Raw genomic sequence first — 19,415 nt, forward strand, 5'->3', positions numbered from 1 at the left:
AAATGTCAACCCCTACTTCCTAGGTTCTTTTTAGTCTTCGATAATCATTTAATAAAGGATTTATGTGTTTTAATATTTAGTTCTAACTCACTGTCCGTTGATATTGTTCGTTTTGATCTGTTACGTATCACCGTTAGCCTACTGTTATAGGGGGTGGATTGTTCATATAAAGAATGTTTCATTGTCCAAGCTTACCGTTGGTCGATATTGTCAATTTTGACCTATTACGTATCGTCGTTAGTCTATTCTTATAAGAAATGTTTTGGAGCTCGTCCTGATAAGGAATGTTTCGTTTATCTCTTCAATCAATATGAGATCTCACAATTTACCCTCTTAGAGGCCAACGTCCTCTCGAGTATCCTTATAAGGAATGTTTTGTTTATCTCTCTAACTAATGTGGGATCTAACAATCCACCCCCTTGGGTCCCATCGTCTTCGCTAACATTCCGTTCAGTGTCTTAACTCTAATATCATTTGTAACAGCGCAAACTCATAGCTAGCAGATATTGTCCGCTTTGGTCCGTTACATATCGTCACTAACCTTTCGATTTTAAAATGTGTCTACTAGGGAGAGGTTTCCACACTCTTATAAGAAATATTTTGTTCCCCTCTCCAACCTATGTGGACGAATGTTTCGTTCCCCTCCCTCTAACCTACGTGGAATCTTACTCTTTTAATAACAATCCTAAAATGGTCGTCGTCTAAAATAATACATTAATCTTATTCTTCATATAAATAATATAAATATTTGAGTTTTTTTCTCTCTCCGTGTAACGTCCCATGCCAAAATTCAGAATTTAGATTATATAGCTTCGACATTCTCTTGTGACATGATCACGTTACCTACTCCTCGCTTCTTATTGAATATTATTCCCCACAGACCAAACAATCCGAAGTGCTTTTCTTGCATATTCTTGATAAACCAGCGTTTATATATACATATAGGAAGATCTGTTTGGGAAGTAAGCAGCCCCTTTGACATCTCTTCGTCTGCAAAGAATTCTCGATGCGAAAACACAGAGACAAAAGGCTGATCTCTGAATAGGAAAAAGAGTGGATCTACAGGATCCCAAATGAATTTACTTATTCGAAAAAAAGTCTTGTTCGTTGGAAGATCTATCTCGTGTCTGGTACTGCACGGTTCCACTCTACAAGAACTCTAAATCATTCTCTTTCAGATATCTCAACACGAGTTTTTTCAGCATATTTTGACCTCACTCACATGCATAAAATTCTTAAGAGATCGCCCAATATAAAACTGCTTAAAGTTATATATATAATAACTCTTATTTTTGGTCATCATATCTCGAGAATCACTCTATATTTTACTTTAAATTAAATTTGGTGAGGTGTAATAAAATTATTAAGTTTTAAAATTTTTAAAAGGGTTAAAAAAATTAATTTTATCATAATATTAATAGTTATTATTAAAGATTTATAGTAGTAAAACATATTAAATAGAAATATATTATACCTCAACTATTTTTATAACTTTGCATACTAAATATTTTAAAAAAATATATTCGTAAATATTAAAAAATTAGAAATTTTGTTAAATGTTTAAAAGTATTTTCTTTTTTATTTTTGGAGGGTAAATTACAATAAATAGTCGAAAATAAATATAAGCTTAAATTTTGTTACCAAAACGAGAATAAAATATGGGACCCACCCCAAATTCGTCATTTTCATTTTCAGCTAAAATTAATAAAAAAAAAATAATATTACAATAAAATTGAATAATTTCTTGATCTTTCTCCTTATAATTGGTCTTCTATTTAAAAAAAAATGGTAAAATTTAATAATGTCAAATAAAATTAATTAGTATTTAATAAAATAAAATAAAGTAATTTTTATTTATTGGAGTAAATACATTTAATTGATTAAAAAGTAATTTTTTATTTTATTTTGAAATTTATTTATTACAATAAAATTGGTCTTCTATTTAAAAAAAAAATATATTGGTAAAATTTAATAATGTCAAATAAAATTAATTAGTATTTAATAAAATAAAATAAAGTAAGCTTCTTATAGTAATTTTTTATTTTATTTTGAAATTTATTTATTGGAGTAAATACATTTAATTGATTAAAAATATTAAAAGGAATTTTAGTAATTAACGTAATTTAATTATAATGAAAATAAAATTAGAAATAAAAAAGAAAAAACAAAATTATATTTTAATTGTGTTTAGAATTTAATTTTTTATTAATTTGTGTTACTTTTCTCTGTTAATCACCACGGAGCTTCTTTCGCCATTTTCAGTCGAACGCCGCATACCGGAGCTTTCTTCTTCGAGCAATTGCCGATTCGAAGCTTGAAATCTCCGTTCAGGCTTCACCGTTAGAGTTTCGGAGATTGTAATGGAAGCGCCGCCGTTCTCCGTCGCTGTTTCTTCTTCTTCTTCCTCTTCTTCTCGGACTGTATTTCGGTCACTTTCATCATCGGCTCATACGAGTTCTCTCTTTTTTCTTCGCAATAATCATTACAAAACTCGTCATCTCAAAGTTAATTCCTCCGGTAAGTTCGCAGTTCGTGCCTCATTGGGTGGTGATTCAGGTACTCTCTTTTCTATCTGTCTGCCAATGAATTTGTTGCTCATTTCAAATGCGACTTCGTAATTTTCTTGTATTTGTTACTCTAGTTGTAACTTTGCTGGATTATGGTGCTGGTAATGTTCGTAGTGTGAGGAATGCAATTCGTTACCTTGGCTTCGACATCAAAGATGTGAGATTCTCTTTTCTTATTTTCGTCCTTGTATGGATTTCACGCTGTGATAGGATACTGGGAGAGCTAATGATTGAACTTGCAGGAGTTTATGCTTTGAACTGAAGAGTATTGTTTTTGTTATCTTATAGCAGTGTCTTGCAGAACTGTGAATGCCTTTTTGGCATTTGATCAAGATTTATGATTTATTGACAATCTTTCACTGATTCCACAATTTTCTTTTATTTCAGTGTTGTAATTTCTTGTTTAGTCATTGAGTAGTTAGTATGCTTCATACCATTTATTATGGCGATTTTTCGGGTAAACATCTACCAACAACTTGACGTATGAATGCTGATTTTTAGGTGCAAACTCCAGAAGACATTCTAAATGCAAAACGCCTAATATTTCCTGGAGTTGGGGCATTTGCTCCTGCCATGGATGTGCTAAACAGTAAAGGGTAACTGATTCTTTGGCTCCTTTATTTTTAACACACACGTGTGCATAAGCTTTTTACTACTGAAACAAATTATCCAGAATGGGTTGAAGGTGCAAATTGAAAGTTTTAAGCCGTGTTTAACGTTTTGGAGTATGTGTGATGTTTTGCAGCATGGCTGAAGCACTCTGCAGTTATATTGAGAATGATCGCCCTTTTTTAGGTATTTGTCTTGGGCTTCAACTACTCTTCGAATCAAGCGAGGAGAACGGACCAGGTTTGAAACTGATGCTTTTCATGTGTTTCTTACAAAGATGAGAAATGGCCAAGGGAGTTCACCAAAAAGTACTTCAATTGGCATTAATAGGAATGGAGGAATAATCTTTGAACTCTTTTGAGAGGTTGCACCAATTTGAAGTAGCAGAAAAGATTAAGTCAAGAAACTTCCAAATCCCTTTACATATTACTTGTCCTTCCAAATCCCTTTACAGCTTTTCATGTGTTTCTTACAAAGATGAGAAATGGCCAAGGGAGTTCACCAAAAAGTACTTCAATTGGCATTAATAGGAATGGAGGAATAATCTTTGAACTCTTTTGAGAGGTTGCACCAATTTGAAGTAGCAGAAAAGATTAAGTCAAGAAACTTCCAAATCCCTTTACATATTACTTGTCCTTCTATTCCTCTCCGTTTAAAGTTTCCATAACCCAACAATGAGGGCATTCTACCGAAGAAACACATGAAAACCACTTGCTGGAAGGGTCTTTTCTTAAGATTGAATTAACTGATTATTTCAAAATCACTTTTCTTATGGTAATGACTAAATTACTCTTGTTATGTGTTGCAGTAAAAGGTCTTGGCTTAATACCAGGCGTGGTTGGGCGTTTTGACTCTTCTAATGGTTTTACGGTACCCCATATTGGATGGAATGCTTTGGAAATCTCAGAGGACTCTGAGATATTGGATGAAATTTCTAATCGTCATGTCTACTTTGTTCATTCTTACCGAGCTATGCCAGTAAGATACTGTCTCGTTCAAAATAATTCATTTTTCCATGTGATCTTTGATTTTCCTTTTCTATCAACATTATGTGTATGGGAACCTAATTCTTTTCTCATATTTCAGTCAGACAAGAACAAGGAGTGGATCTCTTCTACTTGCAGCTATGGCGACAGGTTTATAGCTTCAGTTAGAAGGGGAAACGTCCATGCAGTTCAATTCCACCCAGAAAAGAGTGGAGGTAAGATATGCTTTGCTTGTGCTTGTTTTTAAATTTAGTTGGACAGTTTCTTCCTACCTTCAGATTTGTCATATGGTTTTGGATAAGAGGCGGATTTCCTCTAAAATTCATAATTTATGACATAAAAGAGTATCATATATACCCCTGGACCACTGCCACAACGACCCCCCCCCCCCCCCAAAAAAAAAAAAAAAAAAGGAAGAAAGAAGAAAATTGAGGTCGTTGTTGAGTTTTACTGCTTAAGAATGGTGGTGTAAACTATTTCACTGTTACATTCTTTCATGTGCGTGACTGCAGTTTAAGGATCAAAATTGATTGATTATTCCAACCTCTGTTTGCCTTTTGACCCTGTCATTACTCTTTGTATTAGAAACTTTCCAGTATTGTTGCCTACTTTATGATGGTTAATGGCACATATGTATAATTATCAGAGGTAGGTCTGTCTGTCCTTAGAAGATTCTTGCTTCCAAAGTCAACCGTTACCAAGGTATGTTAACTTTCATCCCTGGATGTGAGCATTGTATCAACTTACGTCACGTTTCTTTTAGATCAACTAACATTTTGAAATGTTCTCTTAAGACAGAAGCCTAATGAGGGAAAGGCATCTCGACTTGCAAAAAGGGTAATAATCACTCAACTCTAACAATTGAATGCTATGATTAATATTTCTTTTCACTTTTATAATCTTATCCCAAGGTTAGTAGTCCTTGCAGAGAGCTCTTTGATTATACCACTTTTGGTTTTATGTCAGTTCTATTGTCCTCTATAAACGTGATAGAGGAGCTTGTCAACAACTCCTTTTGATTCGCTTAGGTTATTGCTTGTCTTGATGTGCGGACAAATGACCAAGGGGATCTTGTTGTTACCAAAGGGGACCAATATGACGTCAGGGAGCAAACAGAAGAAAATGAGGTAGAATAGTTTTCTCATGCCATGTTAAACAATTTTCCCATTTGGATGTGCGTTTACTTTTTTTTTAAGTTGGTTTGGATACTCACAATTGTATTTTAAGAAAAAAAAGCAATTTCTGTATAATCTTTTCATCAATTTTCCAACTGGAAGTGCATTTAGTATTTTCAGTTATAGGACATTGAAGTTTACCCTTTTCAGCATATGATATAGTTGTAGTCTTTGAAGATTGAAAGAGGATCTTTTGAAGTGTGGAACATTTACGGTTCAGCATGTTCTTATGTTCCTCAATTATATTTGAGAATTATTATTATTTTGTTTTTTTACATCTGAGAATCATTACAGGTGGGGTTTAATTGTAGTAGGTTTTTTTAATAGGTCATGCCTTTCTTGGAGGATATTGTTTATCTTTTGAGGATCCTTTTTGTCTTGTTTTGCCTTGTCTTGCTCTTTCATTCGCACAAAATCTCTTGATTTCTATTTTTTTAAAAAAGGTTCAAACAAAATCCTAATACCAGCTAAATATCTGGCCTCCAAACAATTTGTGATAGTTTTCTCCGTGTATTGGTTATCATTTATGTGATAATTTTCTGGTAAATTTATTTTATTTTATTAAAATTGTATATAGAACCTTAATTCATAACCTTTTAAAAAAATATATTAAAGGGGTCATATTTTTATAATGCTGTTTAGCAGTTTATTTTAGTTCGTGGTTAAAATGCCTACTTTTATGACCCTGAGTGGCTGATTAGTGTAATGGTGCATGCTCTTCGAATTTCCAAGGACTGGAAATGACGCTATTATTTAATGTTTAGGTGAGGAACCTTGGCAAGCCGGTAGAGCTTGCTGGACAGTACTACAAGGATGGTGCTGATGAGGTATGTCTCATCACCTTTTAGCCTAAAAACTTTTATCCCTCAGGTTATTATTATTTCTAAAGTGATGCTATTCAGCTTTTCATTTGCTTGATGCCTTTATGACGTTAAATTGCAGGTCAGTTTTTTGAATATAACTGGTTTTCGTGACTTCCCTCTAGGCGACTTGCCAATGTTGCAGGTTTGTTAAATTTTAGGTGCAGTTATTTTCCCCCGCGATGTTGCTGTATATTTAACTTTCATTCTTTTGTCTAATCTTAATCCTGCCCAATGCTCTTCATAGGTGCTGAGATACACATCAGAAAATGTTTTTGTACCATTGACTGTTGGGGGCGGGATTAGAGATTTTAAGGATGCGAACGGCAGGTGTGCTCTTAATATTATTAGGGTACTTTTTTATTTAAAATTCCTCAACTTTACGGGTTTTATGCTATGCAGTTATGCTGCTGATCTATTTCATGAACAATATATTATGCAAATCCTTGTCAGGCACTATTCTAGCCTGGAAGTTGCTTCAGAATATTTCAGATCTGGAGCTGATAAAATATCTATTGGCAGTGATGCTGTTTATGCTGCCGAAGAATATTTAAGAACTGGCGTAAGTGTTATATCAATCATCTGAAGTTAACTTGTGTGCATGGTTGTTTCACTTATATGGTTCTTGAACTGTTTGCTCTCAGGTAAAGACAGGAAAGACCAGCTTGGAGCAGATTTCTAAGGTTTATGGAAATCAGGTGATTAATATCGATTGCGCGAGCTATGGTTCTCATTATTCATGTATTAATCCTGGTATTGACGTATAAAGTCCAGATTCCAGAAGAGTTGTTTATACTGCAGTGTTTGTGCTTTTCACTGTAACCTGGATTTTCTAATAACTTCTCCTTTTTCCATTTGGTTTTTGGATAGTCGTCAATCTTTAGCAGGGTTACTATTAACAGCAATTGGCTTTTAATTGAAAAGCAAGAATATTTATCAGATACCAAAGATGCAATACAGTATTGTGTAATTATCTTCACATCCGACACTATAGAATCCTTTTCAGCTCGTTAACTTCAATGCTTTGATGCTGTCTATCCAAACCATATGATTTTCATTTTTCCTTGCTTATATTGTTTGGATGACGGCCTTGTTCTTCATGCTTCGCGATGGAAGCATGTGTCACGTTCTCTCTCTTTTTTTTTTTTAGAACTCTGTCAATGTCTAATTGGTCACATCTTTAAGTTATAGCATTCTGAATGATTGACTCACTGAAAATGATTATATAATATGAAACATTTTATTGATTTAGTGTACATTGATGTTTAATCTGTGTTCTTGGAAATATAAATAATACTAATCACAGTGATTTTGTCCAAAATATTTCTTGCAGGCTGTTGTGGTAAGTATTGATCCTCGTAGAGTGTACCTTAAAAGTCCCGATGATGTAGAGTTCAAGGTTATACGAGTAACAAACCCAGGTAAAAGGTTATTTCATTTCTATTTTCTCCTCGAAACGCCTCTGAACCATGTTGTAGGTTAAATGCGTTAGGTGCGAATCCTGCCTTTGCAATGTTTTCTTTCTTTCTTGATGTCTGTATGATATGCAAGGGAACGATTAAACTAGTGTCAATAGATAGATCAAATTGTCTGATACGGGTGTATGTTTGAGGGTTATATGAAAAAGGCATTATGTTTGAGAGAATCTATTATAAAAAAAAAATGTTCGAGAGAATCTAAGGGACTATAGGAAGTTTGTTGCTGACTTGGATTGAATTTATAAATGCGAACTTCTGTTCATTTCAGGTCCTAATGGAGAAGAATATGCCTGGTATCAGTGTACAGTAAGTACTATTTTCTCTCTCACATATTTATTTGGCTCCAAAATTGTCTGATTGCTAATTCTTTTTCAATAAGCTGCCAATAATCAATTGTCTGATTAGCAAATATTGTGTTACCATAGGACACTTCATTTATCACATTTGGGGGGAGGGGGGGGGGCGTCGGTAGTATTTGAATAGTTATCCATAATTTTCACTGGTATGGGATAGTTCACATGTGACACGCTTATATCTGTTAGTCTTCCTTTCTCGTTTGGTCTGTATCGAACGGACTAGTGCTTTAGGACCAGAAACAGACATCTTTGGCGTATGAATTTGAATCCTTAAAGAAGTGGTGCTAAGTGGTTTAGCATGCTTTCCAGATGAATGTTGACATTGCTATTCAAACCATTCTAGTTTAACAACAGACCAACCAAAGGTACCTTCACAAGTGCATGATGCTTAAACCCATGGGGAAGCGTTCATGTGTGTGAACTCTAAACCTCCTCCTAGGGCACTGGAGCTAAAGCCACTTCTAAAACCTTAAAAACCCTTCGTTAGATACCCAAAGGGAACAAAACACCTTAAAAAGAATGAGTTAAACACAAGAAAGTTTTAGCTTTAGCTTCAGAGAAGATAACCTTTATAGAATCACAAGCACAACCAACCAAAGGAAAAAAAAAAAAAAAAAAGCCTTTCTTGGAACCTTAACCTTTGAGAACCTAGCTAACAAAGGATAAGAAGGCTGTATGGACAAAAAAATCCACACTTAAAAAGTTTGAGAGGACGAAAAAATGACTCTTACCAAAAAAATCTACACAAATGACAAAAAGATGCCAGGAGACTTTAACATGTCTATCCATCAAAACTTGGAAATGATGAAAATCCCTTGAATTATGGATAGCAGAAAAGAAAATCCCTCAAACTGTTTGGGCTTGGATCTCATGTTGAGGATTAAGACACGGGAGGTCATTGCTCAATGCTTCCACATTTAAAAGTTCTATTTCATTTTTATTTTTATTATTTTATTTTAACCAAATTTGCTTGTTTGTTCACTAGGTTAATGGAGGTCGAGAAGGTCGACCTATTGGAGCTTATGAGCTTGCAAAAGCTGTCGAGGAGCTTGGAGCTGGAGAAATACTGCTGAACTGCATAGATTGTGATGGTAAGGATGACAATTCCATCCAATAAAAATTTTATAATCATCATCTCTTTCTAAGCATGGAAATATTATATTAGCCTTTTCCTTTGTGTTTCTTTCAACGAGAAACTTCCTACATGTTGCAAGTTCTACTAGGGTTGGGTGGTTAGAATTCCTTCAAGGATTGCCTTCTGAGGAAGTTAACAAAAGGCCTCCTCTCACTCATAGTTACAGTCCCACTATATATGGGTTAGCAGTAAGAAATTTGAAAATGCATAAGCTCTCATGTCTCACCCACTATTACTCTCCCGAATGATAATCTCTCCTTCCTCTTTTACATTCTCACTGGACATTCGTTAAAGAGGAACAAGAGAATTCTTTGGCGAAATTTCACTTGGAGCTTTGAAAAGTAGGGATTTTCTCATATAAGCACTCTAGTTGAAACTCGATTATGGAACTTATCGCTTAATTAGCTCATTTGTGGTGTAATTTATCTCCTCTGTAATTCTTTCTTTCTTCCCTCATATATCAGTGTAAGAGCCTTTTGCAATTCTCCATGATAGGGCCTTTCTTTTGTAATCATTTCACACCATCAATGAAATGTTTATGTTTCCTATTATTAAAAAAACTCTCCCTTTTAGCTTTGACAGAGATACCAAAGCTATTGGTAAAAATGAGCGTAGGGACCGCCATTTCTGAATCCTTTGAAAAACATGTATGCTTTTATGGTTAGAAACCACGACTCTCTATTATAGTATGATATTGTCCACTTAAAGCATAAACTCTCATGGTTTTGTTTTTTTGTTTCCCCAAAAGGCCTCGTACCAATGGAGATAGTATTCCTTATTTATAAGCCCATGATCAATCCCTTAATTAGCGGATGTGGGACTCCTTTCCCAACAATCATCAACAATTCTACCCTTGTACAAAGTACACCATAGAGCCTCTCCTAAGGCTTATGAAGCCCTCAAAGAGCCTCCGCTTAATCAAGGCTCGACTCCTTTGAAACTCTCGAACAAAGTACACCCTTTGTTCGACACTTGAGTCACTTTTGACTACACATTCGAGGCTCACAACTTCTTTGTTCAACATTTGAGGATTCTATTATCATGGTTAAGTTAAGGGCATGACTCTGATACCATGTTAGAAACCATGACTCTCCACAATGGTATGATATTGTCCACTTTGAGCATAAACTCTCATGACTTTGCTTTTGGTTTCCCCAAAAAATCTCATACCAATGGAGATAGTATTCCTTACTTATAAACCCATGATCAACCCCTTAATCAGCTGAAATGGGACTCTTCTCCCAACAATCCTCAACATTTACTGCTTTCTCTTGCTGGGAGAGTAATCTGAATACCAACGGAGATGGTATTCTTTACCTATAAACCCATGATCAATCCGCTTAAATGAGACTCTTCTCCCAACGGAGATGGTATTCTCTCAACATTTACTGCTTTCTCTTGCATGGGAGAGCAATCTGACTTGTTAAACATGACCATACGTATTATTTAGTTTCTAACCAAACTTTGACAGGTCAAGGAAAAGGATTTGATACAGATCTGGTAAAGCTGATATCAGATTCTGTGAGCATCCCCGTTATTGCCAGTAGTGGTGCTGGGTGTCCTGACCACTTCTCTGAGGTGTTCAACAAAACGAATGCATCTGCAGCCCTTGCAGCTGGCATTTTTCATCGCAAGGAGGTATTTATTACCTGAGATTCCTTTATTATCTTAACTGACACCTTGTTTTAGCCTCGATTAACGAACTTCATAGAATCAAACTAAATCTTAATATTATGGATGGCAGGTGCCTATTCAGTCCGTAAAAGAGCACTTGTTTAAGGAAGGCATAGAAGTGAGAATGTAATGATATCAATCTTTGAAAGCTGTTGGCTGTAGAGGCATCAGTTTTGAGGATTCCCAACTTTGTGGTATTATTCAATAGCTTCTAATTCTGTGTCATAGTTTTGATTTAAGTCGACCATACGTTTCTGATTTATTGAATAGTTAAATGGGACCACTATGCTCTTTCTCCAATTATCAGACAAAAAAGGAGACAGTTGATTTTATTTCATTTTATTTTTAAGGAGAACGAAGACAAAGGGAGTTGCATTGATAATAATATTTAGCTCGATGATGCCTGCCATTTTTAACCGAGTAAATAGACATCGCTTTATTTTCATAAATGTGTTTGTTCAATTGTAGTCTTTTATGACAATGGACTAATGTGATGTAAAATCCATACATTTTACTAAATTTCTTGAAACGGAATTTTGAAGGTTTCAACTTATAAAGTGTGGATGTTGGTTCATGCTTGCCAACCTTTGGGAGACGTGTGATGAAGGACGACACATTTTTTCAAGGTCTTATTAGCACTAGCAAGAGTTAGAGTTCAAGGAGTCTAGAGACCTCTTTCTTTTCAACTGTTTTGTTGACAAATGAGGTATATCTTGATTAACAAGCCCCAAAACAACTTGCATAAGAAGATACGGGTCTTTTGAATCCTAGTAATATCTTTTGACCTGAGACTACTATATATTTTGTACCGTAATGAACTAGGTGCTTCATGAATACTTATGACTTACTCAATGTCGTAGCCATTCAATATGGCATTTTTTGGAGGTTATACCCCAATAGTAGTTCAATCTCATCGGGCAGACTATCGGGTTGATGGAAATATCAATAAAAATATCATCGAATAAAAATTCAAGACATTCTTACCATATGAAAATTCAAAACGATTCATTTACGAATTAAAATTTGCACATTTCACACATGATACATATATAATCACTAAGCATGAAAATCTAACCATGAGGTTCCTTCTGGTCATTAAGATACATATAAGGTGTAATGTGATAAACCTTTAAAACAAATGAATTCTACCTTATGACGTCATAGCCTTGACTAATAGCAAGTTAAGATTGAACTTTTATTCCTGGCAGATTCTAACACTCAAATTCAGGTCCAAGATTCTATCAAACATTTCCTACCAGACAGCAATTTTCATAACTTTATATATTTTAATAAGAGTTCCTTAAGAAATACATATTTAGTATGCCATATCAAAATAATGATAGCTGTACACAGTAATGAACTAGTCTTTTACTTCTAACTCTACTAGGAAAAAAAGAAGGTTTTCATGCTGATTCAATTGTCTAGTTTAGTCAATAACCAAGCACCTCAATTGTAAATGTAATTATTGAAAAACTATCACATAAGGCATAAAGAAATATAACCAAGAACTTCAAAGTTCTAACTAATAATATGTCACAGCATTGCTGTGCTGAGTTTCGAACCCACAAACTCGATTCACACCGGGAAAGGAAATCCCTGTAGAACTTACGGAATAAAATGCTTACTGCTTAGCACCAAAATACAATTCCAACAATATGGACGTGGGAATTCCCACAAGCACAAATTCATCGAAAACCGCTTAAAACATGCTTTTCTAACAAGTTCTCTCATTCAATATAAATTATAAGACAAGCCGAAATTGCTCATGGGAGGACAGTATGGAAACATCCTACAAAACTTGAAATGTGAGGAAAACGAGTATTTATTTCTCAAAATGATTTTTGAAGGTTTTGAAGTTTTACCCTTGGAGAAACATCACGCGCTGAAGATTTCTTCGTAATAGAGCTTTGGTTTTGGAGACTTTAGATGTCAAGGAGAAGTCTCCGTGGGTCTTCTACGACATCTTTGATGCGGCGCAAAAAGAACACTGCCTCTCTCCCATCGATAAGTCTATGGTCATATGTTAGAGCAATGTACATCATTGGCCTTGGGACAACGTTGCCTTCAACCACCACAGGACGGGAAACGATCGAGTGCATTCCCAGGATTGCCGACTGTCAAGAAATTTCAGAATGTCAGTTTCTTATCAAGAACCAGCATGAAAAGGCACCTTAGAAAGCATTCTCTTTTTTCTCTTGTGGAGTGAATGGGGTAAGGTTTGATAAGCACGAACCTGAGGAGGATTAATAATAGGGGTACTCAAAAGGCTTCCATAAACACCACCATTGGATACGGTGAAGGAACCTCCAGCCATCTCGTCAATTGATATGGTACCATCATTTGCCTTCTTTGCAAGTGTGTTTATCTCCTTCTCTATCTCAGCAAAATTCATCGTATCAGCATTTCGAATAACTGGCACAACAAGACCCTGCACAGAAAAAATGAAGAAATATAATGTTGCAACCTTGCATCCCTTCATGATTTATGATCTACATCACCGGCAGACTTTGGTCCTTTTTATGGATTTTGGTCAGGGCTAATTTATATGGGTATTATGACCCCTAAAAATCAAAGGTAATTATGATATCATACTTCGAGACTAGAAATTCCTAAACTTCAGATGTGATCGACCATCATAAAATATGTATGAACTACCTCACAAGAGTAGTTGCGCACTTAAATTTTAGACCTCTTGGGCTTAAGACTAACGTTATTTTATGTGTTGACGCAACAAATCTTAAAATATGGAGAGGTATCTATTAAGAACTAGGCGGAATCACGAGGCATTAAACAAGCAAAGATTTTCGTTATAGAGAGAGACAAGCAGAGATTTGATAAGAAAACTCTTTCCCTCTCCGTTTGCAGTTCACATTAGGCCCTCAACAATAAGAAAACTGCAAAGCTATTCAAAACTCCAACAGACCTTAGGCGTGCCAACAGCTATGCTAATGTCTATGTAGTCTCTGTATATGATATCATCCCCATCAATCACAGCATTAATAATAGGTTGATTCTGAAGTCCACTGACAGCAGCCTGGAAACATGAACAGAAGAAAATAAATTGGCGATACACTCATTACTCGCATCTGGAATTAACATATCCAAGAAGTTAACCAATACATACCTTAATAAATCCAGACATAAGACCCAACTTGACTCCATGCTTTTCAACAAACGCATCCTTGTAATCAGAACGAAGCTTCATCAAATTTGTCCTACATAAAAGTTCACAAGTTAAAAATGAAGCAGAAAAGAGTCTTCATTGAAAATGGGGACGATAAGATTAACTAATGCATGGAGATACGAGAACAAAGCCAACTAATAGGATTTCGTACAAAAAAAATGCCTCCAATAGGTAACTGAAAATCCCCAGCAAATCCTTAAAATATCCCATGATAACTGCAGTCTAAAGTGGGTTTACATGTTAAAAATGGAAGGATTAGATTAATTAATAACAAAAACTAGTCTTTCTACAGTACTCAAGTACCAGTAGCATTCAGGCATGACATGACGAACTAAAACGTTGAAACGAACAATGTTCAACTAAAATAGGAGGCTGCAATGTAGTTTCTACATAGGCAGAGGAAAAACATTGACAAAAAAAACCTCTTACATGTCAACTTCATTGAACGTCGTCAACATAGCAAATGTGTTTTGAGAATCTTTCAATCGTGTAGCAACCCTCTTTCGAAGCCTTGTCATTGGAACCTAAAGCATGACGATCCCAAGTAAAGTCATGGAGTATAATTCCACGAAATACCCAGTTCATTACAAACTGACTAAAAAAAGGTGAATGCATTTTAGAGCCATGCATGTTTTAAACTATGTTCTTACTCGTCTTTCCCTATCCTTGGGAGGAAGCTGGGGTTCTGTAGCTGAGCGCTTAGGAGGTGGAGGAGATGGTGCTTTAGGCTTCTCACTGACCATAGCTTCAGATTTAGGCTTTTCTATTTTTTCCACTGGAGCAGCCTGAGATGCAGCTTTCTCCGATGTCTTCTCGGAAGGAGCAGCATGAGCTACACCTTCACCAGATTTTGAAATAACAGCAACCTTGGTACCTGGTTCCACCGTATCTCCTTCCTTCGCAACAAACTGCCAGCATTTATATTAATCATCCATCAACTTATAAGATGCGTAGCTAAGAAAATTAACTATTAGAAGTCCAGAAGTAGTCACCTTCTGAATAACACCAGCTCCAGGACTAGTGACATCAATAGTAACCTGATAGAAAATTAGCAGCACAAGATTTAAATCAAACGTCAAATCATTTTCATAGGGGAAGGAAAGAAAATCTATTTTCCAATACAAATCTATAAACACCTTATCTGTTTCAATTTGAGCAATTGCTTCATCCAATTCTACTCTATCACCCGGATCTGCACTCAAGATGTCAGAATGGCTTCTCAATCAAGAATAGCCAAAAAAGATTGGTGTATTTCATAGCAACAAGCAATAAGCAATATACTTAATAAACAAAGAACATACTCTTCAGGAATTTTGCCAGTGTTCCATCAGTAATAGACTCGGCCAATGGAGGGACGACAACATCAAGCAGGTCCCCTTTAATGCCAAACATGACAACAAGTTAATTACAAAAGGACAAAAGGAAAGAAAAAGGACAATTGGAAAATGGGTTTGTATGCCCAAATACAACTAAGGAAAAAGAAAGCCGTGCACAGAGTGATCTTGCAGTATATTCTTCACTGAATAAATAAGCAAGCTAGCAACATCAAAAAGAGCATTATAAGCATACGATAGCACGCCCAAACACTTTTAGTTTCAAATAAAAAACTAGAATACTAATTTAACTCCTATAGCAAGTAAACTTAATGCAAAATCTGATGGAAGAGTAAATGAAATAATTCCAATTTCTCTAAGTGATGTCAGTATAACAAAGTTTAAACTCTATTGGCTTTTTTTGCCTTCATGCAACAACTTAAACACGCAGGCTACACACTTGAGACTCACAACAACAGAGAGAGGGAAGCTGCTTAATAATGGTCAACTTTATTAAATTTTATCATAAAAAATCTATTCACAGTCACCTCCCCCCAACAAAGAAAAAATCATTTTTTGTTATGAATGTTGGTGGAAGAAAGATGGGGTAAATTTAATTTTCTCCCTCTGTTTATGTGAAAAGTAACTAAACTTTACATTGACAATATGAAATGCAGAAGAGGAAACCAATGGAGATTGCATAAGGGATCAACAATTAGTGTCATTATAAAGAACCCCAATGTCGCTAGCGTGAAAACCAACATCAGCTAAACACAGTCCAACTAACACCCAGCAAATGTTCAAGAAGAAACACAAGCAAAAATAATTAAGAAAAAAAAGTGATGCCGCACCATTATCTGAAGAGAAGTTCCGACCATTCAATTGCATCATAGAACTTTGCTGCATACTTGCAAAAGCAACCCTGATCACCATATAAAAATTCAAACCAAAGGGGACAGTAGCAAAGAACTAATGAAAAGTTCTCATTAAAAGGGGAAAAAAAAAGTTGAAAAGTACTACACGTGCCCCATATTCCACTGAAACTTTGTTTCAATGAGAAAAAGCAACATTGTAATGGTAATTATAACAAGTAACAAAAGACTTAATCTACCAGTCAAATGACAAACTCCTATAGTAGATATATAATGTCTTAATGCTAAAATTGGCTATTGACCAACGACCCGTGCCAAACTAAATTAATATCACAAGTTCAATTGCAAATTCTCTGTTCAGTTTTTTTTCTTCCTTTTGATGGGAGTAGTTTCAGGTTGAATGGGGTTTCACAATGCTCGTAAAATTTTAAAATTTAACAAAAAAAAAAAAAAGAGTTGGATTCACATTGATAGCAAGAATCTCAAACCCAATCCAGAAACAACTTAAAAATTCACAATTGCCGTTGAAAGATCAAAGACCCAAGAGAAATCAAAATAGAGGATGAATTCCCAACACTACCTGTCATTAGAATAGAGGTATACACGGGTAGGTTGGAGAAAATTTTTGGACCAGTTGCTCAGGTTGGTGACCCAAATGACTCGAATAGGATTCACAAACCCGCCCCTCTATTTTTCAGATTGGGTTTGGTCATCGAGTTGTTAATTTTTTTTAATTACTTAGAAAAATCTTACTTATTCACAGTACATGTCAGCCTGACCCATGTATAGATAGTGTGATGGATAGATGGACCTCAGAAAAGCAGAACATAAGGCGAGATACATGACGAGACCCCATTACTGAGTCAAGACATGTGTCAAACGGGCCAAGGAAAGGCAAATTGGTCTGTAAACACATCGATGAAAATGTAGAATACACAATCACAAATGATGGCAAACACCACACACCAAGAAAGAGGAGGAAAAGAAAATTGAAATTTTGCCTCAAGGTCAAAAGTAAACAAGGGCCACATACGTGAAGTTGTATATTGGTAACTGACCTTAGAGATTGAGGACTAGCAAGGCCACCTGCAACGTACGGGTATCAATCATCAAAGGAGAACGTATATTTAAACTAGTTGCATAAGGTAGGAGCTTAGACAAATATAAAGAGAGGCCGCAATCAAAATTACCATGTGAAAGTAGGTGAGAAAATTTTCTGACATGTCCAAAGCTCCTACACTGGTGCAAAATCTAAATGCGGAGTGAAAAAACAAGGCAGTAAGATTCGTGAATAAATTATTGCACGAAACTAAACAAAGAATATCGCTTTTAACTTTCATTTCATTTCACAGAGATGTGTAAGGAAGAACAAAGAGATACATAGCAAATACCGATAGCGTATAAGAGGTCATTCGTGCATTATGAAAATACATCAAGCCAAAATTAGAAACTACCTCCAAACAAAGCAAACAAAGAGACAAAAACTTCAGAAAACGCAACTACCTCTTTTTCGGCAACGGAGCGAACTCTTCCTGCAGAAATGGAAGGTCGAATTCCCCGCAAATACTGCGCAGAAAACTGAAATGAAAGCACTACAGAATCAGACAAGTCCGGACTACCAGTACAAATCCTATATTCATCATGTATCCTGAAGAAAATGGATAGAACGCTCTGAACTTACCAGATTAGAACCTCCAGACGCAATCCGTCGCCGTACGACTCCAAAACTCATTTTCTCAGCTTCTATTCAGGCAAGTAAAACGAAAATCAGAGCACCGACCAAATCACAGTAAGAAAATCCACATAAGTGCATTCTTTCACGATTCAGAACACATCCAGAAAGAAACATGCAAATAAAATGCAGACATCACGAAAGGCCAAAATGGAAAACGCACAAACAAAAAAAGAAAAAGAACATACATTCAAAACAAAGATCACAGAAAACAGATTTCCTAGACAAATATCTCAGCAACCAAAGGAGAACTGAAGCCAAACAAACAAGAACAAAAACATACACGTTGAAATCGCTTACCAGAACAACAGAGACCGGAGAAACTCGTGGAAGATCAACCCGGAACGGCTTCAAAGAGAGACAGCAAGAGGAGGAAGATGGAAAGGGGGAAGGAAAACGATTGTTCTACCACGTTCCGATTTGCCTCCTTTACCCCATGATTTGGAAGGCGCGAGGCTATTACAGGCTACGGACAAGTTCAATGACATTTATACACGTGTCATCTTTTAATTAGACAATAGGCGAAAAGTCATTGGGGAGGTGAAAGAAGGTGCTCGTTTGACTATTTTTAATTTTATTTATTTATTTTATTTAAAACGCCCCGTTTTACTGACCCCACTGTTCTCAGGGGAAGTCGTTTTCAGAGCTTTTCAAGGTTTGACCAATTTGCCCCTCTTGTATTGTCCTATTTTGAATTCAACCCTTTACCTAATTTTGGGGGTAATTTAGTAAATTGCGAGGAGAATATTCCAATGAATATAGTATGGAAATAAAAGATTCCCTGACCTAACTTGGAAACAGAAGCCTAATTTTCCATATAATATATATATATATATTTTTTTTTTTTGTTCAATTTTCGAATATCTGATTATAACAGTTATTTTAAAATCCGTTTAAAATAATAACTGTAATTAACAGTAATTTTTTAATAACTTAAATGAGTCATTAAAAGTTTATTATTGTTTTTTTTTTGTTTAATATCTAATTATTTCTTCCTTATTTTTTTTAAATAAAAACATGTTTTATAACAATATTTCTTTTTTTTTTTTAATTTAAAATTTTAATTTGAAATATTACAAAAATCATGAAAATAATTTATTTTTAAATTAAATATAAACAAAATAATAAGTAACTTTCTCCATAGTGTAACAAATTTTCAAGAGATAGAAAATGACCAATTTTTAAGAAATGACTGTATTTAATTGTCTTTAGTTTTATGGCAAAAATTATGTATTATAAAGTAACCAATTTTCAGAAAGTGATGGTATTTATATTTAATTGTCTTTAGTTTTATGGTAACGTTGAATTATATTAAGGTGTTACCATTCTTCCAACTCAAATCTGCTGGAAAATTGCGATTGTGGGGCACTTATTTCCCAACAACAAGTGAGTTAAGTTCATTCGTTCTTGCGTCGCCTATGGGCAAGCGACGTATGCTCGCGTTTCTGGCCCCGATTCAATAAGAAAGTTTTAG

The 19,415-nt window shown here is 35.2% G+C and overlaps 2 protein-coding genes across 3 annotated transcripts; one reads left to right on the forward strand and one right to left on the reverse strand.

Annotated features, from left to right (window-relative positions):
* The first annotated feature begins 2,226 nt into the window (after nt 1-2,226).
* LOC111476400 (imidazole glycerol phosphate synthase hisHF, chloroplastic-like) lies at nt 2,227-11,252 on the forward strand. 2 transcript variants are annotated; one of them, XM_023120036.1, is made up of 19 exons: nt 2,227-2,556; nt 2,642-2,724; nt 3,069-3,163; nt 3,313-3,416; nt 3,985-4,154; nt 4,263-4,377; nt 4,809-4,864; nt 4,961-4,999; nt 5,191-5,289; nt 6,102-6,164; nt 6,280-6,342; nt 6,445-6,527; nt 6,651-6,759; nt 6,842-6,895; nt 7,531-7,618; nt 7,944-7,981; nt 9,017-9,122; nt 10,638-10,804; nt 10,911-11,252. In XM_023120036.1, exons 1-19 carry the CDS (start codon nt 2,361-2,363, stop codon nt 10,968-10,970), a joined length of 1,788 nt encoding a protein of 595 aa, XP_022975804.1. In that variant the 5' UTR covers nt 2,227-2,360; the 3' UTR covers nt 10,971-11,252. The 2 variants fall into 2 exon arrangements, with proteins under 2 accessions (XP_022975804.1, XP_022975805.1); XM_023120037.1 differs by lacking the exons at nt 9,017-9,122; nt 10,638-10,804; nt 10,911-11,252 and adding an exon at nt 8,155-8,554 and having other exon boundaries at nt 7,944-8,004.
* A 1,077-nt stretch (nt 11,253-12,329) lies between these two features.
* Nucleotides 12,330-18,374, reverse strand: LOC111476401 (dihydrolipoyllysine-residue succinyltransferase component of 2-oxoglutarate dehydrogenase complex 1, mitochondrial-like). The gene is made up of 15 exons (XM_023120039.1): nt 18,242-18,374; nt 17,891-17,952; nt 17,713-17,787; nt 17,400-17,460; nt 17,268-17,295; nt 16,189-16,259; nt 15,326-15,400; nt 15,161-15,216; nt 15,017-15,061; nt 14,675-14,932; nt 14,454-14,548; nt 13,965-14,055; nt 13,764-13,874; nt 13,074-13,268; nt 12,330-12,954 (listed from the first exon to the last, which is right to left on the reverse strand). Exons 2-15 carry the CDS (start codon nt 17,939-17,941, stop codon nt 12,763-12,765), a joined length of 1,404 nt encoding a protein of 467 aa, XP_022975807.1. The 5' UTR covers nt 17,942-17,952; nt 18,242-18,374; the 3' UTR covers nt 12,330-12,762.
* Between the last annotated feature and the right edge of the window lie 1,041 nt (nt 18,375-19,415).

The sequence above is a fragment of the Cucurbita maxima genome, unplaced genomic scaffold (assembly GCF_002738345.1).
Source record: "Cucurbita maxima cultivar Rimu unplaced genomic scaffold, Cmax_1.0 Cma_Scf00003, whole genome shotgun sequence".
In the NCBI taxonomy this organism is placed as follows: Eukaryota; Viridiplantae; Streptophyta; class Magnoliopsida; order Cucurbitales; family Cucurbitaceae; genus Cucurbita; species Cucurbita maxima.

Excerpts from the sequence above, each read along its gene's own strand:
- LOC111476400 (XM_023120036.1), top strand. The coding sequence starts at position 2,361 with ATGGAAGCGCCGCCGTTCTCCGTCGCTGTTTCTTCTTCTTCTTCCTCT. Across the intron at positions 2,725-3,068 it reads TTGGCTTCGACATCAAAGAT|GTGCAAACTCCAGAAGACAT; the intron begins GTGAGATTCTCT and ends GCTGATTTTTAG. Across the intron at positions 4,155-4,262 it reads ATTCTTACCGAGCTATGCCA|TCAGACAAGAACAAGGAGTG; the intron begins GTAAGATACTGT and ends CTCATATTTCAG.
- LOC111476401 (XM_023120039.1), bottom strand. The coding sequence starts at position 17,941 with ATGAGTTTTGGAGTCGTACGGCGACGGATTGCGTCTGGAGGTTCTAAT. Across the intron at positions 15,062-15,160 it reads CTCAAATTGAAACAGATAAG|GTTACTATTGATGTCACTAG; the intron begins GTGTTTATAGAT and ends ATTTTCTATCAG. Across the intron at positions 14,549-14,674 it reads CCAAGGATAGGGAAAGACGA|GTTCCAATGACAAGGCTTCG; the intron begins GTAAGAACATAG and ends GTCATGCTTTAG.